Source organism: Oreochromis niloticus, linkage group LG3 (assembly GCF_001858045.2).
Source record: "Oreochromis niloticus isolate F11D_XX linkage group LG3, O_niloticus_UMD_NMBU, whole genome shotgun sequence".
NCBI lineage: Eukaryota > Metazoa > Chordata > Actinopteri > Cichliformes > Cichlidae > Oreochromis > Oreochromis niloticus.
Genome location: NC_031967.2, coordinates 36,492,951 through 36,516,688, shown reverse-complemented (window position 1 = coordinate 36,516,688; position 23,738 = coordinate 36,492,951). Strand labels below are relative to the sequence as shown.

The 23,738-nt window shown below is 41.6% G+C and overlaps 1 protein-coding gene across 4 annotated transcripts; it reads right to left on the bottom strand.

The window, feature by feature from the left end:
- Window positions 1–5,136: 5,136 nt before the first annotated feature.
- On the bottom strand, window positions 5,137–14,451 carry LOC109194461 (zinc finger protein 665). Of its 4 annotated transcripts, XM_025900681.1 has the most exons (3): window positions 14,146–14,450; window positions 7,308–7,844; window positions 5,137–7,139 (listed from the first exon to the last, which is right to left on the bottom strand). In XM_025900681.1, exons 1-3 carry the CDS (start codon window positions 14,282–14,284, stop codon window positions 6,475–6,477), a joined length of 1,341 nt encoding a protein of 446 aa, XP_025756466.1. In that variant the 5' UTR covers window positions 14,285–14,450; the 3' UTR covers window positions 5,137–6,474. The 4 variants fall into 4 exon arrangements, with proteins under 4 accessions (XP_025756466.1, XP_025756464.1, XP_025756468.1 ...); XM_025900679.1 differs by having other exon boundaries at window positions 5,137–7,844; window positions 14,146–14,451; XM_025900683.1 differs by having other exon boundaries at window positions 5,137–7,844; window positions 14,035–14,159.
- Between the last annotated feature and the right edge of the window lie 9,287 nt (window positions 14,452–23,738).

The window sequence follows — 23,738 nt, the reverse complement described above, 5'->3', positions numbered from 1 at the left end:
AGCGAGCATGTTGCATTCCGGGTGGTGTAATGAAAATAGTGGCCGCCACCTGTTCTGAGCAATATTCAGGTGCCACCGTGTTATTTGAACCCTCGATGTTAATTTGCCTGCTGGACTTTTAGCGTCCCCTGCATTAGATCGAGTGGTTAGAGGTACTGCATACATACCAGTTGTTAAAGTAGGGACCACGGCGGTTTTGCTTCATCCCAGGACAGTTATAGGGGCCCTGGAGGATGTTTACGTGGTCAGTTTGCCTGCTGGTGTGACAGAAATACCCCCTAACGTAGCAACAATGGCATCTCACACTGCCACTCCTACTGTGCAGGATCAGATGAAAGGAATTGATTTGTCTAAACTGTCAGCAGAGGAACAGGAACAGACGGTAAAAGCAAAGCAGCAGCACTTCAGTTAGCGTAGCGTTCTGTAAAACTAAGGCCCACACTTCCGAGTAAACAGCGTCATGAATCATGAGCAGAGTGGCTCATAGGAGGCTTCTACAGCTACGACCAGCCTCGATGGAGGCTTCAGAAGGGTAACCCGCAAATGATCTCTGCAACACCAAGGGAAGTCAGGTGACCAAAAAGGAGATCACAGGTAGCGATCCAGGAATGCTCAAATGGCCACTATTTATACTAGCGCCCCCCTAATGTGCTAGGCCGAAAGTGGGTTGAACCGAGAAATAACATTAATCCTGCCACAGAAGTAAAACAAATAGCTGAACTCAAATGATTAAACATTTAAGTCCTGAAATTCTGGAAGCTCCAGGCAGACAAACCGAGACGTTAAACGCAAGGAACAAATGAAAAAAAAAAATAGCTAAGAGAGAGAAACACTGTAAACAGTTATAGAGTTAGGCAACCAATGTAGTTATAATGCCAAGAGGAGACCAAATGTTGGTGACAAAAAAAGCAGGCAGAAAATAATTTTCTAGGTCAGAATAAATCAAATTACTCAATTAACATATTTTGTTTTACTCTTAAATTTCAGCTCTTTTCGGTCCTCTTACATCAATGACAAAGTGTTTATAGGTATCTGCAGGACCATAACTTCACTGTTAAGCTCTGTGTTTTTAGAGAGGAGTTTATAACTGTTTTTCTTTTCTCAAAAAAAAGAGAAAAATTCACAGGGAAACGGCACTCCTCGCAATATGTGGTTACGGCACAATTTCCCTAAATTTGCACTTCTCTTTTTCAGTCACAGTGCTTTTACAACATTCACACATATTTGTAACGCGAAGGTCGCACAACATGTGCGACAGGTAGTACCAAAAGGGTGGACCTGCCACTTGTAGCTGGTCCAACTGGTGGCACCACATGCACTGGCTCCATTAGAGTAATGAGATGTGGACAATAGTAGAAAATCAGGACCACAAGTGGAAACTGACTGAATGCTGTCAGAGGCAACTCTTTCAGCCGTTCATATATCTTCACGGGGTGTCAGATATCTGGAAAATCCATGATCCAATATCGCGTGTTGACAAAAGTTGTCTCACTGCATCAGATATTGCTCAGAGTTGGAGCAGTAAGGACAATACACTTGTAGCTCCTGTGGTTGCTGCTTGATGGTGAAGGGAACTGCAGTCTGGTGACACCTCCTGGCAGATCTGCACCGTGGAGAATGATTGTGGAGATATTTGACCTTTCTGTGGGACCCTATCTGCTTTACCAGCATCTCCGAGGATTTCAAACACAGATTTCTGTGTCCTCAGCTCATAGTCTAACAACTGTGCAAAATTCAACAGAGTGGGGATGTGGATATGTTGAGGGTATTGCTGGGATTTATTTTTACCTTTAAGGCTTATATCTCATAATTAGCATCACATATTTCTATTTTGTCTTTTACTCTAAACAGTGTATAGTTGTCTAGTCTTGGATTCACTTGGATTCACTGGCAAACATAAACATTGAGAGGACACCCTCACAGCAATGTGGCCTCAGCCATAAATCTGCTCTTATTTAATGCACTCTTCCCCTGTCTTTAAATCTACAGGCTAGACTGGAGCACAAGACGCATTTGTCACAATAATGGCAGCGTTGCTTGCAAAAGGGTCATCTCCAAATAAGGAGATGCTTGAAAAATTATAGAAGAAGAAACAAATTTTTCACCTTAGTAGACTCTTTATCACACATAATAAAAAAGTGTTTACTGCCTGTTTGTGAGAGCCTATTGTCCCTCAGCCAGTAAAAGGAGGTCCACGGCGAGGTCCAGGGAATGCCGCTGTAAGTAATACAGACTAACAGGATATGGAAGGCAAAAGTGAACACACCGAACACAGGCAGAATGCTAACCACTGGCTCAACAATGGTATATCGTCTTGTACAAAATGTGGTGAAGCCACTGTGGTGCATTTGTGGTCCTGGTCCTGCTCCTCATCAATAAATGTGGTGGCTTTCTGTGAAGAAGACAGTTTGTGATTGAGAGCAAATAAGGTTTACCAGTAAGGATAACTAATGCTAGTGTGTGTGAAAGTCTAGAAATAAAGGTGGTGCAAAGAAGTGACCGTAAGATGTTATTACTCACCCTTCTTTCCCGTGTTCACTCCAGGGTGTTTGGGCAAATGTTTTCCTGGGGGTCCAGACACATTTAAAGGTTCCAGGAGAGGCCATGGGTTAAAGGGGCGTGGGAAATCTTTTGTGCTTGGGGTTTTTACAATAAGGATAATCCTTAAGGTTTAAGGATAAAGTGTAAAATGAAATGAAAATGTAATTTTATATATTTTTATTGAAGTTGATGTATTATATGTTCAACTATACTTGTCTTGGCTGCCTCATAATAAATCCAGCCGCAAAAGGCTGCCCTATTACACTGCACATGGCACATGACAATACAGTTACAGGGGGATTTGGATTGTAAGTGTGGTCCTGTGATAAATGCTGCAATTCCACTGTAATTATATGAAATTTCATTTATTCTCTTTGAAATGGCATTTTAATTATATTTATGCACAAATACTTAACAGTAGGTACACTGGAATAAAGGGGGTAGCAAGTCGGTTTCTTACAGAGAAAATACAAAAAATGATTATAGCGACACAATTTTTAAGTAATGTGTAAATAAGTTCACAGAAAATGAGAAATATACATTATAAGTTTTATATCTCTTAATAATTATAGGATACATTTAATTTTACACATACCTTTGGTCAAAATGACAAACTGATGAAATACAATAAAAAAAACATTTTGATGTAACATAAAAAAAGACAGGTTTCTTTTTCTCATCATGCAACAAAACAGACCCACATCATGTTTTAAGACAACAGAAATCATTTAAAACTATTAAATTTTGTTCTTTGAATTCTTTTGGCGGTAAAGAAAGACTGGACCCAGGGTGGTCAAAGCTCAAAGAAATGATCTTTATTTTACATTCCAGGGAACAGAGACCTGAACACACGAACACACACACTCAGGTCTGAAAGCAGCAGCAGCAGCCATTCGCATACCACCACAACAAGTCCACTGATGACGCCATAGCCCTGACACTACATACTGCCCTGTCACACCTGGAGAAGAGAGACATGTATGTGAGAATGCCGTTTGTAGATTACAGCTCAGCATTCAATACCATCGTTCCCTCGAAGCTGGACAGGAAACTGCAGGATCTAGGACTGAGCAGCTCCCTCTGCAGCTGGATCCTTAGCTTCCTGTCTGACAGACGCCAAGTGGTCAGGCTGGGCAGCACCACCTCATCCCACATCACACTGAACACTGGTGCTCCACAGGGGTGTGTACTGAGCCCTCTCCTGTACTCACTCTACACCTATGACTGCACGGCCACTAACAACTCCATCATCATTGTGAAGTTTGCGGATGACACTACAGTGGTGGGTCTTATCACCAACGGTGATGAGACGGCTTACAGGGAGGAGGTCAGCGCCCTGACCCACTGGTGTCAAGACAACCATCTCACCCTCAACGTTGCAAAGACAAAGGAGTTGATAGTGGACTTCCGGAGGTGCAGAGAAGTACACACCCCCATCACCATCAACGGTGCTGCTGTGGAGAGAGTGAGCAGCTTCCGCTTCCTTGGTGTACATCTGGCTGAGGATCTTACGTGGTCAGTACACATAAACAAAACAGTGAAGAAGGCACAGCAGCGCCTCTTCTTTCTCAGGAGACTGAAAAGATTTGGCATGAGCCCCCGCATCCTCAGGACCTTCTATCGCTGTGCCATTGAGAGCATCCTCACTGGATGCATCACCACCTGGTATGGCAACAGCACCGCTTACAACCGCAAAGCTCTCCCGAGAGTAGTGCGGTGCTCTGAACGGATAATTGGAGGTGAGCTTCCATCCCTCCAAGACATCTACAGGAAGCAGTGCCTGAGGAAAGCGGGGAGGATCATCAAGGACTCCAGTCACCCCAGTCATAAACTGTTCAGACTACTTCCATCAGGAAGGAGGTTCTGCAGTATCCGGTCCCGTACCAGCAGACTGAGAGACAGCTTTTTCCATCAGGCCATCAGACTGCTGAACACTTCATAGACACCTCACCTTCACTACTTGAACTTCAACATTATGCACTCCACACTGTACATTAATGCCACTTGTTTTGCACATGTCTCAACTACCAACCTCTGCATATTTTATATATTTTATTTTATTGTTTACTCTATTTAATTTGTAAAATATGTACACGTACACACACACACACACACACACACACACAGAAAAACATATTTAGTATACACATCCAGTAATGCATACACTCTTATATTGTACATATATTTATTACTCTCAGATTTAGCCTTTCTTATATTTTGCTTGTTTTATGTTATTGTACTTTTGCACACCTGTTGCTTGTGAAGCTCGCACACAAGAATTTCACTCGCATGTACTGTACCAGTGTACCTGCACATGTGATGTGACAATAAAAGTGATTTGACTTGATTTGATATATTTCCGCAGCACATCACACACTCTAAGTTTAAATCGAATCACTTTGCTTAGTTTCACTTTCTGTCTGCACCTCCTGTGCTCTGCAAAAGCATGCAGTTTTCTGTCAGCCTGCGACCTAGTTTACACTCAAATCAACAAAACACATTTCAAATAGCGACCTTAGAGACTTTTAGCATTGCATTGACTTCACTAATTATCTCATGATGAACAGCCAAATAAACAGCAACAGGTCTTTCAGATTGAGCTAGAAGGCAATCCGTTCAGATGCTCTGATTCTCTTTGTGATCACATGATGACAATAATGCTTGGTCTGCAAGATTACATAGATGTTTGCACAGAACAGTTAAATTCAACATTTGCGTGACTTTAACGTGACAAATTTTTCCTCAATTCGATCTTCAATGAACAGTTTGTTTTGTGATGCGTGCATAGATTTCAAACCCTTGCTGCATCGTGGCCTCTTAATAAATTCTGTTTATAGCTCTGCTATACGTTACACACACATAGTTTCGATATAAACAACTCCTTCTGTGTTACTAGTTCTGCTTTTCTGTCTGGTTTCCTGTGTTTTATTAATATGCCTATGCAGCTCTACCCTAGCTTCCTGTTTTTTAACTTCTCCTTACTGAAGTCTCTGTTGCCAAGGCGACCAGTCACCCTCTGACCTAAGCTGTGTCCCAAAACGTCGGCTGCATCCTCCGGAGGCCGCATTTGAAGGCCGACGTTTTGGGACACAGCTCTAGTTTTCCTCACAGACCTTACTACAATGTACAAAAAACAATATAATCAGAAAATAAGCACTAAGAATATATGTTTATTCCTTAACACTCTTAATCATGGGTTTAATTTAGGTTTCTAGTAAATAGCCATTACATTTATGAAACAACAATCAGGAGTTTCTGAAAAGACTATTTGATTAAAAATCAGAAAATGTAAGAAACTAATATCAACAATTCAGAGAAAGTCTTTCTACATGCTAGCTGCCAGCTTAAGATAGGCATGTTATTTCCCTTCCCTTCATTCCTCTTCTCTCCAGAGCATACCTCCACCTCTCCAGGTTCTCTTACACCTGATTCCTATTCCTACTATAGATTACAATGTCATCTGCAAACAAGATATTCAACAGAGACTCTTAAATGACCTCATATGTCAGTCTGTCCGTCGCTAATGAAAACAAGAAGGGGCTCAGAATAAATGTAATCCCATCCCCACCTTCAACCCATCTGTTACTCCTTCAGCCATCCGGGAGGGGCTCAGAGTCGCAGAGCCGCTGCTCCTCCACATCGAAAGGAGCCAGTTGAGGTGATTCAGGCATCTGACAAGGATGCCTCCTGAGTGAGGTGTTCCGGGCATGTCCCACTGGGAGGAGGCCCCGAGGCAGACTCGGAACACGCTGGGGAGATTATATCTCTCGGGTGGCCTAGGAACACCATGGTGTTCCCCGGGAAAAGCTAGAGGAGTTGGCTGGGAAGAGGAAGGTCTGGGCTTCTCTGCTTAGGCTGCTGCCCCAGCGATCCAGCCCCGGATAAAGCGGAAGAAGATGGATGGATGATTGGGTGGATTAGTTGATGATTTTTTTAATCTATCTGGAGTGCAAATGCCATTCCACACTGACCCCCGCTGAATGGTTTAAATCCAGTGTGGATGAGCTGATGTCCTTTTAAGTTACGTTTGGAAGTAAAAGCCTTTCCACACTGATCACAGCTGAATGGTTTAAATCCAGTGTGGATGAGCTGATGTTGTTTTAAACCGCTACTCCCAGTGAAAGTCTTTCCACACTGATCACAGATGAATGGTTTAAATCCAGTGTGGATGAGCTGATGTTTTTTTAAGCTGCCACTCTGAGTAAAAGCCATTCCACACTGATCACAGCTGAATGGTTTAAATCCAGTGTGGATGAGCTGATGTTTTTTTAAGCTGCCACTCTGAGTAAAAGCCATTCCACACTGATCACAGCTGAATGGTTTAAATCCAGTGTGGATGAGCTGATGTTTTTTTAAGCTGCCACTCTGAGTAAAAGCCATTCCACATTGATCACAGCTGAATGGTTTAAATCCAGTGTGGATGAGCTGATGTTGTTTTAAACCGCTACTCCCAGTGAAAGTCTTTCCACACTGATCACAGCTGAATGGTTTAAATCCAGTGTGGATGAGCTGATGTTGTTTTAAACCGCTACTCCCAGTGAAAGTCTTTCCACACTGATCACAGCTGAATGGTTTAAATCCAGTGTGGATGAGCTGATGTTTTTTTAAGTGGCCATTCTGAGTAAAAGCCTTTCCACACTGATCACACCTGAACTGTTTAAATCCAGTGTGGATGACCTGATGTTTTTTTAAGTGGTCATTCTGAGTAAAAGCCTTTCCACACTGATCACAGATGAATGGTTTAAATCCAGTGTGGATGAGCTGATGTTGTTTTAAACCGCTACTCCCGGTGAAAGTCTTTCCACACTGATCACAGCTGAACGGTTTAAATCCAGTGTGGATGAGCTGATGTTTTTTTAAGTGGACATTCTGAGTAAAAGTCTTTCCACACTGATCACAGCTGAATGGCTTAAATCCAGTGTGGATGAGCTGATGTTGTTTTAAGCTGCCATCCTGAGTAAAGGTCTTTCCACACTGATCACAGCTGAATGGTTTAAATCCAGTGTGGATGAGCTGATGTTTTTTTAGGTGGCCATTCTGAGTAAAAGCCTTTCCACACTGATGACAGCTGAATGGTTTGAATCCAGTGTGGATGAGCTGATGTTGTTTTAAACCGCTACGCCGGGTTAAAGTCTTTCCACACTGATCGCATGTGAAGCTTTTGTCTTCACTGTCAATGCTCTGGCGTCTTCTGGGCTGCGTCATAGTGGTAAAAGTCTTTTCCATCCGGTTCACAACTGGTTCATCTGTACTTGCTGGAACTGGTTGGTTTTTGTTTTGTTTGATGCTTTCCCTTCTTTTTCCTATAATGACAAAGAATCAAAACAGTGACATGTAGTTATAGAATGACAAAACCTGCAAAGTGTACAGATTACGATACACTCTTAAAACCTTAAATTCAGTTTCAGTTTAACATCGTTAAATGGTTAAAAAAACGTATATAGAGACACATTGTAGACACAAACAGAAGACATTAAACATATGAAAAGATATATGTGAATTATTTAGCAAAGAAAAAAGATAACTCTAAATATATCTTATATTTTAGACATCTAAAAGTAGCCACCCTTTCTTTTGTTGACAGCGCTGCAATCCCTTGGCCTTCTCTCAATGAGCTTCATGATGTAGTCGCCAAGCGCAGTCGCAAAAAACATCAATCGCTAACAAACAAAAAAGTGGCTCACATGATGACCGCCCCAGGAAAGGAAGACCAAGAGTCACCTCTGCTGCTGACGATAAATTTATCTGAGTCACCAGCCTCAGAAATCACAGCACCTCTGGTTAAAGCCTAGAGAAATGCCACACAGAGTTCCAGTAGCAGACATATCTCTACATCACCTGTTGAGAGGAGACTTTGTGAATCAGCCCTTTATGGTCAAATAGCTGCTAAGAAACCACTACTAAGGAAAAGCAACAATCAGAAGACATTTGTTTGGGCCAAGAAACACAGGGAATGGACATTAGACCAGTGAAAATCTGGTCTGATGAGTCAAAATGTGAGATGTTTGGTTCTACCCACTGTGTCGTTGAGCAAAGCAGAAAAGGTGAACGGTTCACACTGTGAAACATGGAGGAGGTGGGATGGTGTGATGGTGCTTTGCTTGTGACATTGTTGGGGATTTGTTCAAAATTGAATGCACGCTAAACCAGCATGGCTACTACAGCATCCCGCAGCAACATGCCGCCCCATCTGGTTTGTGTTTAGTTGCACTATCATTTATTTTGCAACAGGACAATGACCCCAAACACACCTCCAGGCTGTGTAAGGGCTAATTTGACCAAGGAGAATGATGGAGAGCTACGCCAGAAAGCCTGGACTTCACAGTAACCTGACCTAAACCCAATCCAGATAGTTTGGGATCAAATGGACCAAAAGGGCTAGCAAGTGCTCAAGACTGTTGGAAAACCATTTCAGGTGACTACCTCGTGAAGCTCATCAAGGGATGCCAAGAGTGTGCAAGGCAGTAATCAAAACAAAGGGTGGCTAGTGAAGATATGTGTAGCTTATTTTAGAGTTTAGGAATGTGTTAGATAGGATGTAGAATTATTGTAGAGACACTGGCACTGCCCTGGATGCAATAAAGGCCTGAGTGTGTCATGAATTTAGGAGTAGATTTCTAGGAGGCCCTCCCCCACTTTGAACTGTGAAAGTAAGACAAAGAGAAGTTAATGTTGAGTGGAAATTCCCCAGGGGATACCTGGGTGGGGGTCTCAGTGTTTGTAACTGGATAACTTTAGTCTGAAAGGGAGATTACTTTTATGACCGGCAGGAAGTCACGTATACAGACACACACTAGGGGTGGGCGATATAAACGATATACGATAGAAACGATATAAATTTGGCCAACAATAGAGATTTTGACCATACGGCTCTACCGCGATAGCGCATGTTGATGATGTCATCAAGCTGCGCCTGTTTTGGCATCGCATCGCAGCGGCTACAACCATTATCATCTGCAAATTATGCCGGGCGACAGTCATAGCAAAGAGATGAAGCACTTTTGAAATATGGGGAAAGCCAAAAACAGCGCTTCCTCCACTTCCGTAACATTGATTCATTAATGTTGAATTCTCTCGCAGCTGTACTATTCCCATGTTGTTGCAGTACATTAATAACTAACCTCGTATTGTGGATGAATAATCTCGGTTGTGCTCCTGACTGAAGTTTGGCCCGTGTATAGCATCCTGCTATGCAATTGCATAGAATCCGTCACGTTAACTTTTATCGAGTTGGCGTTCATCCTCCAGCTTTACTGTGCTAATGTTATGCTAACGTAGCTGTGTCGCTAGCAATCACGTAGCACAAGATTATATACCAGGTAGTAGGGCTGGGCCATATTATACCGTTCACGGTAATACCGGTACAATGTTGGGCAACGATAAGAAAATGAATTATCGCGATAGAATACGGGCAAAACACGCATGCGCAGTGCCTTTGTTTTCATACGCACATGGCGGAAAAAGCACAGCGGCGACAGAGAATGAGAAGGGCAAAAGCGGATCGTTGAATGAAATGGATGAACCAGAATTAGTTTTTAAAAATGCTGCAACTTCAGTGGTGTGGAACTGGTTTGGCTTTCGTCTGTCAGATACACAACAAAGCACTATTTTTGGTAGAGCATGCAAGCGGGCCGTCGTTATTACCGTGTTTTTTGGAAAATACGGCACACTTAAAATCAATCCTTTGATTTTTCTGAAAATCGGCAGTGCCCCTTATAATCCCGTGTGCCTTATGAATGAATTCTGGTTGTGTTTACTGACCTCAAAACGATTTTATGTGGTACACAACGCTCGAAAATCTGTCAAATGTTTTAGTACGACTTTGCTAAGCTACGAAGCCGCACCGCTTGATGGATTGTCAGAGCATTACGGCTATCGTAGGCAGGAGCCTCGCGGAGTGATACGTACTGTGCTTCAACATAATATTACCGCATTGCGTGTGTATAACCTCTTTTTAAGTTTTGTGGATATTATACATGGTTATGCTGAGGATATGTCGGCCAATTTCCACTGGAAATGCCTTTTTTAAGCAAGGAATTTGCACTGTTAAATTTTTATATAACTTTAATGCAAAAAACAGCTGCTTGTTTAAGTGAAAATACATTGATGGGTTGGGGGTTTTTTTGCATTAATAAAGCTGTGGAGTTGTAAAGTATTTTGTCTAGTGTCAGTTATATCGTCAGTTATATCGTTATCGCAAATTTTCAAATGTATATCGTGATAAATATTTTTGGTCATATCACCCTGCTCTACCAGGTAGTCCAACTTCAGTAACCCTGCAAACGCCACTGCTGTTTAGTTTTCTGTCTTCATTTATGTCGGAAGTGATAGCAGAGTTGTACGTTTTAATTAGTTTGAAAACTCTCTGTCAGAACATGGTATGTCATGTTTAGGTGGAAACTAGCGGGCTAACTTCCTGTTAACTTCTAACTCCGTTAAATTTAATAAATTCTTTTTTCATGGATGCCTGGATGTTAAACTTAATTGTTACACCTGGTAAAGCAGCAACGCTGATGATTTTATTAAAGATGAAAGAATTTAGACCGTTTTTAACTCTCAGAGTTTGTTTGACTTTGGAAGCTGAAGTGGACGGAGTTTTGGACCCAGATTACTCCGCGAAGCTCCTCACTATGGCAGCCGTAGTGCTCTGACAATCCATCAAGCAGTGCGAAGTTGTACTAAAACATTTTTTAACAGATTTCTGCACGCCAAAATCGGTCCGAGGTCAGTAAGCACAACCAGAATTCATACATAAGGCACACTCGATTTTTGAGAAAATTAAAGGATTTTAAGTGTGCCTTATAATGTGGAAAATACGTTATACAGAAAAAAAGAATATATCGCGATATATATCGTTACCGCACGTGCTTTAAATTATACCGCGATATGGATTTTAGGCCATATCGCCCAGCCCTAACACACACACACACACACACACACACACACACAGTGCTTTGACTGTTACGACGCACCCACACCTACATGCATACTCACTCACTCACGTGCACTTACACATACACACAGGTACACGCACACAGGCACTCACATGCTCGTGCATACACACACAGACACAGAGTTTGCAGGACACCATGGGGGTTTTATGATGGGGTCGCTTCTACAAAACTATGTTTCACAGACAAAGGAGTGAAGATTTGCAGAGGGACACCGGCCTTGCACGTCTTCCCTTCTAGAAGATGCATGCTTAACTGAAGATGAATGAAGATGAATAAAGGTTTTGTGAAATGACTACTGAGTCCGGTGCCATCTCTGGATGCCCGAGGAATAAAAAAGAACCGGGATGAAACTGATTTCATAACACTAGAATCTAGAATATAAGGCATGAGTTATTTTCATTTTTTTGTTTACTTCATATGTCTTCATTTATAGTTTTGATGCCTTCAGTGAGAATCTACAATGTAAACAGTCATGAAACGAAAGAAAAGGCATTAAATGAGAAGCTGTGTCCAAACATTTGACAGTGCTGTACTAAGACAGAAAGACAAACAGTACACTTGGCTCAGCCTGGCTGCAGCGCTGAAAAGAAACCTGAGGTTGTTCCCGGTTTTTCATTACTTACTAAGATTTCATTACTTTCAAGAGGGCTTTTTCTTTTCTAGGTCAAAAGAAGATCTTCTAAATTAGTCTTCAGTGTAGGTGTACTTATAAGTTCTTCCAGGGAGTCCAGATTATCTGATTTGTTGCCTTCTTTTTCAGAGCAGCCAAATTGTGCAGAGGATGTAATACTATTAACAAAATAAGCTGTCAGCGATCATCAGAGGGAATAAAGTAACCGACAGAGAATAAATAGAAGGTACAAACGAAAACACAAATTAGCTAAGAAACCCTGTATACCAGGGGTGTCCACACTTTTTTCACTGAGGGCCACATACATAAAAATATAGGAGGGGCTGGGCCACTTACTAGAAATTAGGTATATAACCCTAACTGTAGTGTATTAAAGTTAGAAAAATCATTTAAAAGTGGTCAAATGTGTTATATTGTTGAATATAATTAAAGACAAAACTGCCTTCATCACAGCTTTCCATAAATGGATCTTTATTGATTTATTCAGAAAAAGCTTTGGTAGCTCATTCTCAGAACAGCAGCCTCAGATTTCTTCTTGGACAGAAGATTTACAGCACAGAGAAAAAACAATAAAGGGGAAAATGGGACGGGTACATTTCAAGCTTTTTATTTAAGTTCTTAGACTTAGCAACACACCTATTAACGTTCGTTTGAAACGATTATCAACATTAACAGACTGAACTGGACTTAATAACAGGAGTGCATATAATTTTAGTAAATTATTCTGGTGAGTATCAGCTGCGCTGGGTATGTAAATCGGGCCATCCAGCCGCGGTGCTGATCGCCACTCGTGCCAAAAATCCGGACAAATGTCACTTGATCAAGGAGCAGATCTGCATCAGATGAGATCAGCTGACTTTGCGTGTGCGTGCGCTGTGCACAGCGGTGTGTAATCTGTGTGTTAACAAGAAAAACGCATTTAAGAAAGTGGTGCGCAAAAGCAGAGTAGTGACAGAATTGATGCACATTATTGATATTTGAAGCATGTGTACCTGCACATTAACACACGGGTACTGTGGAATGTATTTTTTACTCACCTAAAGTGCTCGTGCTCTCGTCCACTCCTGTGCAGTGTCTGTGGCATCGGTGCTCTCATCACATGCGATGGAGTAAAAATCAAAAGCACAGCTTTATCAGACAGTTGCAGTTTAATGTTGGCTGACTAGTCTTCAGTGCGTCTCACAACTGTATTTCTGGACATGCTGACGTTGTTGAAGTCCTGCACTTTTTTCGGGCACATTATTTCAGTGACTTTAACGAGGCCGTGTTTTATGAGGTCTCCATCTGAAAAAGGCTTGCCATGTCTTGCGATGAGTTGGGCGACCTCATAGCTGCTATTGTGGCCTTTTCCTGGACAATTTGAGCACGAAAAAAATACTGTTGCTGACCCCGCAGGATAGCTACCCTTTGCTTTAATTTCCGCTCTTGCTCAGCACCAGTGTAGGATGCATAGGCCTGATGTTTGGTTTCATAATAACGTCGTACATTATGCTCTTTCATAACTGCCACAGTTTCAGTGCAGATCAAACAGGACACATGTCCCCTTGAATTCTTTAAAGAAATATTCACTCTCCCACCGTGTCTGAAATTTTCTGCACTCACTTTTTACCTTTCGCTTCTTTGGTTCTGCCATGTTTGGTAACTTGGGGTAAATTTCTTCTGTGATTGTCCTTTTTGGTAGAGCAACTGCCTTGATCAACAGCAGCTCCCCCTGGTGTTAAAACTAAGAAGTGCAATACACTCAAGCAAAAGTTGAAGTGCGGGCCATTTTCTATTCTATTTATAAAATTACTTGAGGGCCAATTAAAATGGACCGCGGGCCGCAGTTGGCCCGCGGGCCGGACTTTGGACACCCCTGCTGTAGACAATTATGGAGTTAGGCAACCAATGCAGTTATAATTTACTCACTGTGGATCCCTCTCTGAGTAACCCGAATGAAAGATCCACCAGGGGAGAAGGAGGCAAGCGCGCCGATTTTATAACTGGACTAGGACTAGTAGAGACAGTGGGCTCACTTACCTCCTCTTTCCGGCATGTTACTCCCGTCAGTCAGCACGAGTACACGTTCTTTGTTTACAACGATCAACGAGAGCGTATATCTTTCCAAACACACATCAGAAACAGAAACGCGAGCTGCTGGAGACCAGACGGGTTGCATTAAGGAAGCTCAGCACAGCCACACGATCTTTGCCTTAGACGGCTTAAAAAACTAAAGGTCCTCGTAGAAGATAAAACGTTTGATGACTGTTGTTATACTCTTACCACCTTACGCCCACGTTGTACTTTTTACAAGCACCGCGCGCTGCTTCTTCTTGTTGTTTAATGTCGATTGACAAGCAACGTTTCTGGTGCATTACCGCCACCACCTGCACAGGAGTGTTAATAGGGGACACTAACTTCCTGCGAATTCTTTCATCTTTACTGTTCTGCCATCTTCACTTGATTTTTTCAATTACTGTTTTATTTCTCTTTTAGTGAATAGTATCATTATATCAATTTGACTGCTTTTTGTAGCTTGTTTTGCATATTTGCGTTCCAGCTCTAAAATTTGAGGCTCCCCCGTTGCCCCCCGTTGTGTTACGTTTGTTTTCATTTTAATAAACGTGAACAGCAGAGAGAGGAAGACAACCTATAATGAGAGGAAACAATACCTTGCAATTTTTCCTGCATATACAATTTTACGGTCATTCACACCATGCCACTAATAACCAGCTCGCAAAGTAAAACATAATAAAAACAAAACAACAAACACAAAACACCAGACATTATGATATAGACTTATAATTTGCACAATTTGTGTTTTCTAAATTCTATTTGACACATATTCGGGAAAAGTGAACGCACGGGCCCTCAGTGCCCCTGCTTGCTGCTGCTGCGCTGAAGTCTCAAACACAACCTGTCAAAAGGGAAAGGGGGCGGGAAGCATCCAAACAAAGAACATTTCATTCATAATGTTGTCAATCCAAGCCCAGTGTGTATTGATTATTTTTTGTGGTTTGTGTGAAATCCAGGTAATCAGATGTGTCATCGGATAATGGTAGGTGTGGGGCGCTAAACTGGGCATTGAAATTTCATTTCATTTCAAAACAGTATTAAGACCATGGACCAGACCTTTTATTAGAAATTCAACAAGTACTGGCATTAATAGGGATACACTCCTTTCCAGCTGGTGGCGATAATGCTCCAATAAACGAAGAAGAAGAAGACGTGCCAGTCATCATAATTGTTATTTTCCATGGCATTTTTTAAGCGGGTTAAAGCCATCACCTTTGTCCATCTGTATCTGAAAGTGCCACAGGACTAGGGCTGTCCCAAACACACTTTCAGTTGTGGCAGTTGTATCTGTCTGATAAAGCTGTGCTTTTGATTTTTACTCCATCACATGCGATCCGAGCACTGATGCCACAGACACCGCACAGCTGCTAATTTTTTTTTTTGTGGGGAGTGGACGAGAGCACGAGCGCTTTAGGTGAGTAAAAAATACATTCCACAGTACCCGTGTGTTAATGTGCAGGTACACATGCTTCAAATATCAATAATGCGCATCAATTCTGTCACTACCCTGCTTTTGCGCACCACTTTCTTAAATGCGTTTTTCTTGTTAACACACAGAGTACACACCGCTGTGCACAGCGCACGCACACGCAAAGTCAGCTGATCTCATCTGATGCAGATCTGCTCCTTGATCAAGTGACATTTGTCCGGATTTTTGGCACGAGTGGCGATCAGCACCGCAGCTGGATGGCCCGATTTACATACCCAGCGCAGCTGATACTCACCAGAATAATTTACTAAAATTATATGCACTCCTGTTATTAAGTCCAGTTCAGTCTGTTAATGTTGATAATCGTTTCAAACGAACGTTAATAGGTGTGTTGCTAAGCCTAAGAACTTAAATAACAAGCTTGAAATGTACCCGTCCCATTTTCCCCTTTATTGTTTTTCCTCTGTGCTGTAAATCTTCTGTCCAAGAAGAAATCTGAGGCTGCTGTTCTGAGAATGAGCTACCAAAGCTTTTTCTGAATAAATCAATATCCATTTATGGAAAGCTGTGATGAAGGCAGTTTTGTCTTTAATTATATTCAACAATATAACATATTGTTGTTATAATTTGGACTATAATTTGGACTAGGGCTGTCCCAAACACACTATCAGTCGTGGCCATCTTCCTGATGTATTTGTGGATGTTTGTTGTTTCATCCTGAATAGTGGTTCTGACACTCAGTAGGCTGCAGCCACCTTCATTTCACTTAGTGTAAAGTCTCAGAGTGCTGGATTTGGATTGAAACTTTCCATACATGTTAAAGAGCTTTCTTATCTTGATGCCAGTGGCTTGTTTCTCTTCTTTTAGCCTACTGATTATCCCAGCAGGGGTATAGGTATTAATTGCCTGGATCCTATTCTTCCTATTCAGCTAACATCATGCCATCCTTCAAAACTCTTCGCCTCACTGTGTGTGCAGATGCACTCACACCTGCCTGCTGCCATTCCTGACCAACTCTGCACTGGTGGCACCCATATCCCGCAGCTGAATCATCTTTAGGAGACCTTCTAAGCCTTGCTGGACTTTCTTGAGCGCCCTGAACCTTCTTGACAACAATTAAACCTGTTTCTTAAGAGTTCTTGATGATCCCATAAAAGGTCGATTTAGCTGCAATTTTAGTAGCAACAACATCCTTGCCTGTGAAGCCCTTTTTATGCAACACAATGATGTTGCATTGCAGATAACCATGGTTAACAGCAAGAACAACGATCTCAAGCATAATCCTCACTTTTATTCTAACTCAGTCAGCATAACACAATAGTCTTCAGCCTTGTGTTCATCAACATTCTATTGTTTGTATTGTTTGTTTATTGAAATTATCTCAGCATGTCTTTTTATGGCAGTGATAAATGTAGTGGAAATAGGTTTTTTGGGATTAAGTTCATTTCTATGGCAAAGGACTTGCAAAGAACTTTGTCTCACACATGGGTCCTGGAATATTTACACTGAGGCACAGTCAGTGTCAATCAAGGTGATCCACAGATTGCTCAGTCTGCTTTTACAGTCTTGAGCAACTCCTCTACTTAGCAGTAGCTGATTTTTTTTTTTTTTTTTTTGTCTCTCTAGTGTTCTTCCCAATTCTTTTCTGTGCCCAACATCTGCATTAAGCTAGATGCCCATTTATCTTAAATGCTTTGAAGCTGAGGCAGATTATTGTTCAAAATCACTGCTGGATTTCTCTAATGAGAGGCATTTTCAAATCGTCATATCTCCTTAACGAAACGAAGTTAAAACATGAGGCTTGTGCCAATATATCTTCACACTCCTGGCGCTAACAATTCAAGAATTTCTTTATCACCTCTTACCGTTTGGCTATGAATTAATAATTTACTGTTGAAAAAGTACATTTGAGGGACCCTTACCATGTTCAGCATTTTTTCAGCTGTCCATTTAAGTTATTACTATTCTGCTAAATCATAGTATTTCTGCTACTTTTCAGTATTTGTGCTATATACAGTATTTGTGGTAAATCATACTATTTCTGCTATTTTATAAGATTTGTGCTAAATATACCATTTCTGCTTAATCATAGTATTTCTATATATTACTGCCTGTTCCCCAGCAAGCAAATCATATCTGAGGGCTGGAACCATTCAAATTTACATATGAGGGCCTGCACGGCTTCCCCGCCAGCTCTAAAATTTGAGGCTCCCCCATTGCGCCTCGCGTCAAGATTGTCTTATGTTTGTTTTCATTTTAATAAGCATGAACAGCAGAGAGAGGAAGACACCCTACAATGAGATGAAACAATATCTTGTAATTTTTCCTGCATATACAATTTTACAGTCATTCACACCATGCTACTAATAACCAGCTCGCAAAGTAAAACATAATGTCAGGTTTTAGTTAATGGACTAAGGCGCAGACCGGGAATCCTTGCAGAGTAGACAGTCAGTTTATTAACACAAACGACACCAGGTGATACTATTTACAATGTGCTGGAGGGAGGGGAATGGGGTCCAGAGCTCCGGGGTATGTGAGGGGAAGGACGGAAATCAGACACACTCCAACGAATCTCTCTCCTCTCTCCACAGCAGGGTAACACAAATCCACTCACTCGTCCACACGATGACAGGCGGGCAGGGAAAGGTCCGGGGTAGATCTGTACAAGAAGAAACTAGAGTTAACGACGAACGGACAGAAACAACTTCTCAGAATTTAACTCACTACGGGCAGAGTGACTGATGCTGATAGCTCAACGATCCAGCGACGAGTAACACAGTGCTGCCGTCTTAAATAGGCCTTGCGATCACCCAGATATGCAGCAGGTGTGGAGATGGCAGGTGCGTGGGCTAGGGGCGGGAGCCTATAATGAGCACCGCCCCGGCAGGTGAGAGAAAGAGAGGGAGACAGAAAAAACAACAAAACACATCTTTCCAAATACAAGATCAGCTGGTGAGGCACAGGGACCATGACAGTACCCCCTCCTCAACGGGAGCCTCCCGGCGACCCACCAGGCTTACCTGGATGCAGGCGATGGAACTCCCTCAGCATGCGCTTGTCCAGGGCGGCCGGCCGAGGGATCCAGGACCGTTCCTCCAATCCTTAGCCTTCCCAATCCACCAGGTACTGGTAGCCATGCCCTCAGCGCAGAGAATCCATGATACAGGTGATAGAGTAGGCTGGCAGACCATCCACGAGCTGGGGGGAGGAGGTGGCCTGGAAGGAGAGCACAGAGGGCTGGACTGGAGAGGTTTAATCTGAGACACATGGAAGACGTTGTGTAGTTTCATGTTGCGAGGTAGTTTGGGCTTTACAGAAACAGGGTTAACCAAAGCAGAGATCTCGAACGGGCCGATAAAGGTGGGAGTGAACTTCTTGGATTCCACCTTGACGGAACGAAGCGTGTGGAAAGCCATACCTTTTGTCCAACAGCATAGGCGAGGGTAGAGAATCGATGGCGGTCAGTAATGCGTTTATTGCGGTCCTTGGTTCGTAATAATGCAGCCCGGGTGGCCTTCCATAACCGACAACATCTACGAAGATGCGCCTGGACTGACGACACTGAGTGTTTGCCTTCGATGGAGGGGAAAAGAGGTGGCTGGAATCCCAGGGAAGCTTCGAAAGGCGACCGGCCCGTGGCGGAGGAGGTCATGCTATTGTTGGTGTTGTTAAGTAATGAATATATAATCTTAAATGCTTATATGCTGATTATATTGGTTTATGTAAGAAAGGCCCAACTCTGAGTACAATCTGTGCTGAAAGGAAACGGCATGCTTTTGCAGAGCGTGCTTTTACAGCTAGAAAGTGAAACCAACTAGGCTGTTTGATCGAAACTTAAAGTGTGGGGTGACGTAAAGACCGAGTATATAAATAACTAGGCTTCCATTTGTGCTTCAGACCTAGCGTTGTGTGTTTTGTGTTCAGGTCTCCATATCCGGATATGTAAAATAAAGATCATTTTTAAAGTTAAAAGACCAGTTTGAGCCCTGTGTCTTCTTGGCCCTTAAGAATATAAAGAACCAGAATTTAATAGCGTATTCCATCCATGGCAGTTCCTCACTCCTGATGGCCTGGTTGGAACAGGCGTGGCAGCGCAGGGCGGCCTCCAACTCCTGGTTCGCCCGTTCAGACTGGCCATTGCTCTGAGGATGATATCCAGAGGACAGACTGACCTCAGATCCCAATGAGGCGCAGAACTCTTTCCACTATCGGGATGTGAATTGGGGGCCCCGGTCAGACACAATGTCATCCGGAATGCCATGCAGGCGAAAGACGTGATTGATGAGTTGACGTGCAGTCTCCAACGCTGTAGGTAGCTTGGGCAGAGCAACAAAGTGAGCCGTTTTAGAGAAGCGGTCAACGATCGTGAGTATGATTGTATTACCTGCAGAAGGTGGAAGGCCGGTCACAAAATCCAGAGAAATATGGGACCACGGTCTGGTGGGTGTGGGTAAGGGATGAAGAGGACCCGAGGGTGGCTGGTTAGAAGCCTTGTTTTGAGCGCAGACTGCACAAGCGGAGACGAATTCTCTCAGTGTGGGCCACCAGAAGTAGCGCTGCAGGAAAGTAATGGTGCTGTGTATTCCTGGGTGACAGGAGAAATGGGTTGTGTGTGCCCACTGTAATACCTCAGACCTGACGGATTGGGGAACGAACACGCGTCCCGCTGGCCCTCCTGCTGGGTCTGGTTCCCTTCTCTGAGCCTCGCGAATGGCCGACTCGATTTCCAAGGAGATAGCCCCCACTACAAAGGTGGTCGGGAGGATGGGTGCAGGGTCCGCCAGGCCCTCAGAAGTGGAGAACTGTCAGGACAGGGCGTCCAGCTTGACATTGCGAGACCCTGGCCTGTAGGTGATTGAAAAGTGGAATCGCGTAAAAAACAGAGCCCACCTTGCTTGTCTGGCGTTAAGTCTCTTTGCAGATTGCAGATATGCTAGATTTCTATGGTCTGTCCAGACAATGAACGGTTGAGCAGTGCCCTCCAACCAGTGACTCCACTCTTCCAAGGCAAGCTTGATGGCTAGAAGTTCCCGATCACCGACGTCGTAGTTGCGTTCTGCGTGGGTGAGACGACGGGAGAAAAAGGCACATGGGTGAAGCTTACCATCCTTCTCCTGTGAGAGGACTGCTCCTACTCCCGTGTCAGATGCATCTACCTCCACCACAAACTGCAGTTTTAGATTGGGCTGGACCAGAATGGGTGCCAAGGCAAACCACTTTTTCAGCTCCTGGAAGGCTGATTGGGCAGCGTCGTTCCACTGGAAAGGAATCTTGGGAGAGGTTAGTTATGTTAAAGGCAGGGCTACCTTGCTATAGTCCCAGATGAATCTCAGTTCAGTTCATTTTTATTTCAAACATTTCAAACATGTGCCTTCACAATCATTACAAAATATCATTTCATTATTTGTTTGAAAAGGAGTAGGCAGAAGTATTTACTTATTTGTCCCTACCCCCTCAAGTTTTACCTCTCATTCATTTAATTTTCTTTTAGTCTTAAATTAAACAAACAACATATGCAAAACAAAACAAAACGTACATAAATCAAAAACAAGAAATAAGCAAGCCCCACCACAGTATAGTTTCTTTCATATGAAAAATACAGAATGTGTATATTTGCAGATTCACAAGTTATGGAAAAACAAACAAACCAAAAAAACAACAAAGAACCACAACACCATTACCAGCAACATTACCGTCCTGGGTTAACCCTGTTTTCTTCATTCTTATACTTATTTAAAATTAGGTTTTTATATTTTATTTTAAACTGGTTTATGTTTTTACTTTCTTTTATTTCTTCTGTTAGACTGTTCCATAATTTAACTCCTGCAATTGAGATAGACATAGTTTTTAAAGTTGTTCTAGCACTTTGTATTTTTAAATTCCATTTCCCTCTTTCTATGAACAATTTACAGATTTCTTTTGGAAGCAATTTATTTCTTACTTTATACATTATTTGCACTGTTTTAAGCTTCACCAAGTCTTGGAATCTAATAGCTTGCATTTTGACAAAGAGTGCATTTGTATGGTCGCTGTACCCCACATTATTTATTAATCTAATGGCCCTTTTCTGTATTATAGTTATTGTTTGTGTGTTACTTTTGTATGCGTTTCCCCAGACCTCTACACAGCAGCTCATATATGGCAGTAGTAAAGCACAGTATAAAATGTGCAGTGCTTTCTGATCCAACATATGCTTTGCTTTCCCCAGGACGGCAACGCCCCGTGCCAATTTCCCCCGAACATAAGTAATGTGTGGCTTCCAACAGAGCTTGTGGTCAATGATCACACCAAGAAATTTTATTTCATTTACTCTTTCTAAATATACATTGTCAACACATATTTCTATTTTGAAGTTTTTCTTTTGGTTTCCAAAAAACATAAATTTGGTTTTATCTAGATTCAATGATAATTTATTTATATCAAACCACTTCTTTAATATCGTTAATTCCTGTGTGATCATCTCCAAAACCTGTGGCAATTCCACACCTGAACACAGTATATTTGTGTCATCTGCAAATATTACAAACTTTAAAATCTGCGATACTCTGCAGATATCATTTAAGTACATAATAAACATTTTTGGACCCAGTACTGAACCTTGGGGTACTCCACAAGCTATATCCATCAAATTAGATTTATATTCATTTATTTGTACATATTGTTGCCTATTCCCTACATAGCTTTTTAACCATTCCAAAACCACTCCCCTAAACCCGTACCTTTCCAGTTTTTTTAATAGAATTTCATGATTAACAGTATCAAACGCCTTCTTTAGATCTAAGAAAACGCAGAGCGCAAACCTCTTATTATCCATACATTCCGTTATCTCTTCCATTAAATCTATCAATGCCAAAACTGTTGATCTGTTGCTTCTGAACCCATACTGACTATCTGTCAGTAATTCATATTTTTCCACAAAACTGTCAAATCTTTTTATGAAAAGTTTTTCCAGTATCTTAGAGAACTGGGAGAGTATTGACACTGGTCTATAGTTTGTAAAATGATGCCTTTCACCGGTTTTGTAAATGGGAATAACTTTAGCAACTTTCATTTTTTGTGGAAAAACCCCTTTTTGAAACGACAAGTTGAATATATATTTTAATGGTTTTACAATACCATCAATTACTGTCTTTACTGTTACCATATCAGTATCATTCCAATCTGTACTGGTTTTGTTCTTAAGTCCTCTAACTATGTCATAAATCTCTTTCTCTTCCACTGCTCTTAAAAACATTGAGCTTCTATTCCTTTCAATATTTTCACCAGTGTCCCTTTCTATTCCATCAACCTTTATTTCTTCTGCCAGTTTTGGCCCTATGTTTACGAAGAATTTATTAAAGCCATTTACTATCTCTTCCATGTTATTAATACTTCTTGTCCCTTCTATAAAGTACACAGGGTAATCATTATTCCTTGATTCATTTTTGATTATACTGTTTAATACATTCCATTTATCTCTTGTGTTATCTTTATTGTGTTCTAACCTTTTAATGTAATACTCTCTTTTACAGGATCTCATTATATTAGTTAATTTATTTTTGTAAGTTTTATACTTCCTTTCAGTTTCTATTGTTCTCTTTTTTATGAAGTCTCGATATAGGGTATTCTTTTTTTTTTGCTGGCATTTTGTAGTCCTTTAGTCATCCATGGTCTTCCTGCATAGTTGTGTTTCCTATTGATTTCAATTACTGGGCAGTTTTTATCAAGTAATGTGTTAAATGTTCTTAAAAATCCTTCGTAAGCTTTATTAACTTCTGTTTGTTCATATACAATATTCCAATCTTGCTTTAAAAGTTGATTTCTAAGACAGTTTAATGTCTTCTCTGTTCTTATTCTTTTGTAAATAATCTTGTGTCCATCGTTGTTCACTTTGCATCTTATGATTGCCATTATAAAGACTGGTAAATGGTCACTTATATCATTGATTAACAGCCCACTTTTTATATTTCCTTCTATTATATTTGTAAATATATTATCTAATAGAGTTGCACAATGAGATGTTATTCTGGTCGGTCTTGTTATCAGTGGAAATAAACCCATGCTGTACATGGAATCAATAAATTCTTCTGTACTCTTATTATGATTTGGATTCAATAAGTCAATATTAAAGTCCCCACAAATAAAC

Bases quoted from the DNA above. Each gene is read 5' to 3' on its own strand.
- LOC109194461 (XM_025900679.1), bottom strand. From the start codon at position 14,284: ATGCAACCCGTCTGGTCTCCAGCAGCTCGCGTTTCTGTTTCTGATGTG. The intron at 7,845-14,145 runs GTAAGTGAGCCC...TTGTCATTATAG, and splicing joins TAACATGCCGGAAAGAGGAG to GAAAAAGAAGGGAAAGCATC.